The sequence below is a fragment of the Phaethon lepturus genome, unplaced genomic scaffold (genome assembly GCF_000687285.1).
Source record: "Phaethon lepturus isolate BGI_N335 unplaced genomic scaffold, ASM68728v1 scaffold23051, whole genome shotgun sequence".
Lineage (NCBI taxonomy): Eukaryota > Metazoa > Chordata > Aves > Phaethontiformes > Phaethontidae > Phaethon > Phaethon lepturus.
The window spans coordinates 1-216 of NW_010520101.1; the positions used below are offsets into that span (position 1 = coordinate 1).

Sequence of the window (216 nt, forward strand, 5' to 3'; positions counted from 1 at the left end):
TGGCCCTTGCCTTCGCCTTGGTTTGTGACCCCCAAGAGAATCTATCGTTGGCCGAAATCACCCTGCGCCGCCTGGCCCCCCGCCTGCTCACCTCCCTGCGCCTCCTCGGCCCCGGCGCCGACGTCCTGCTCCGACCCGAGACCACCGACATCCTCCTCGATCGTCTCCTGCCCCACGGGCAGATGCTTTTCCTCAACGAACATTTCCTCCAGGCCC

At 65.7% G+C, this 216-nt stretch overlaps 1 protein-coding gene across 1 annotated transcript; it reads left to right on the forward strand.

The window, feature by feature from the left end:
* Nucleotides 1–5: 5 nt before the first annotated feature.
* On the forward strand, nt 6–212 carry AP5S1 (adaptor-related protein complex 5, sigma 1 subunit; the record flags this gene model as incomplete). Its single annotated transcript, XM_010297297.1, has 1 exon — nt 6–212. A coding segment is annotated over one exon (207 nt), but the record flags the coding sequence as incomplete, so codon positions are not given.
* Nucleotides 213–216: the final 4 nt, after the last annotated feature.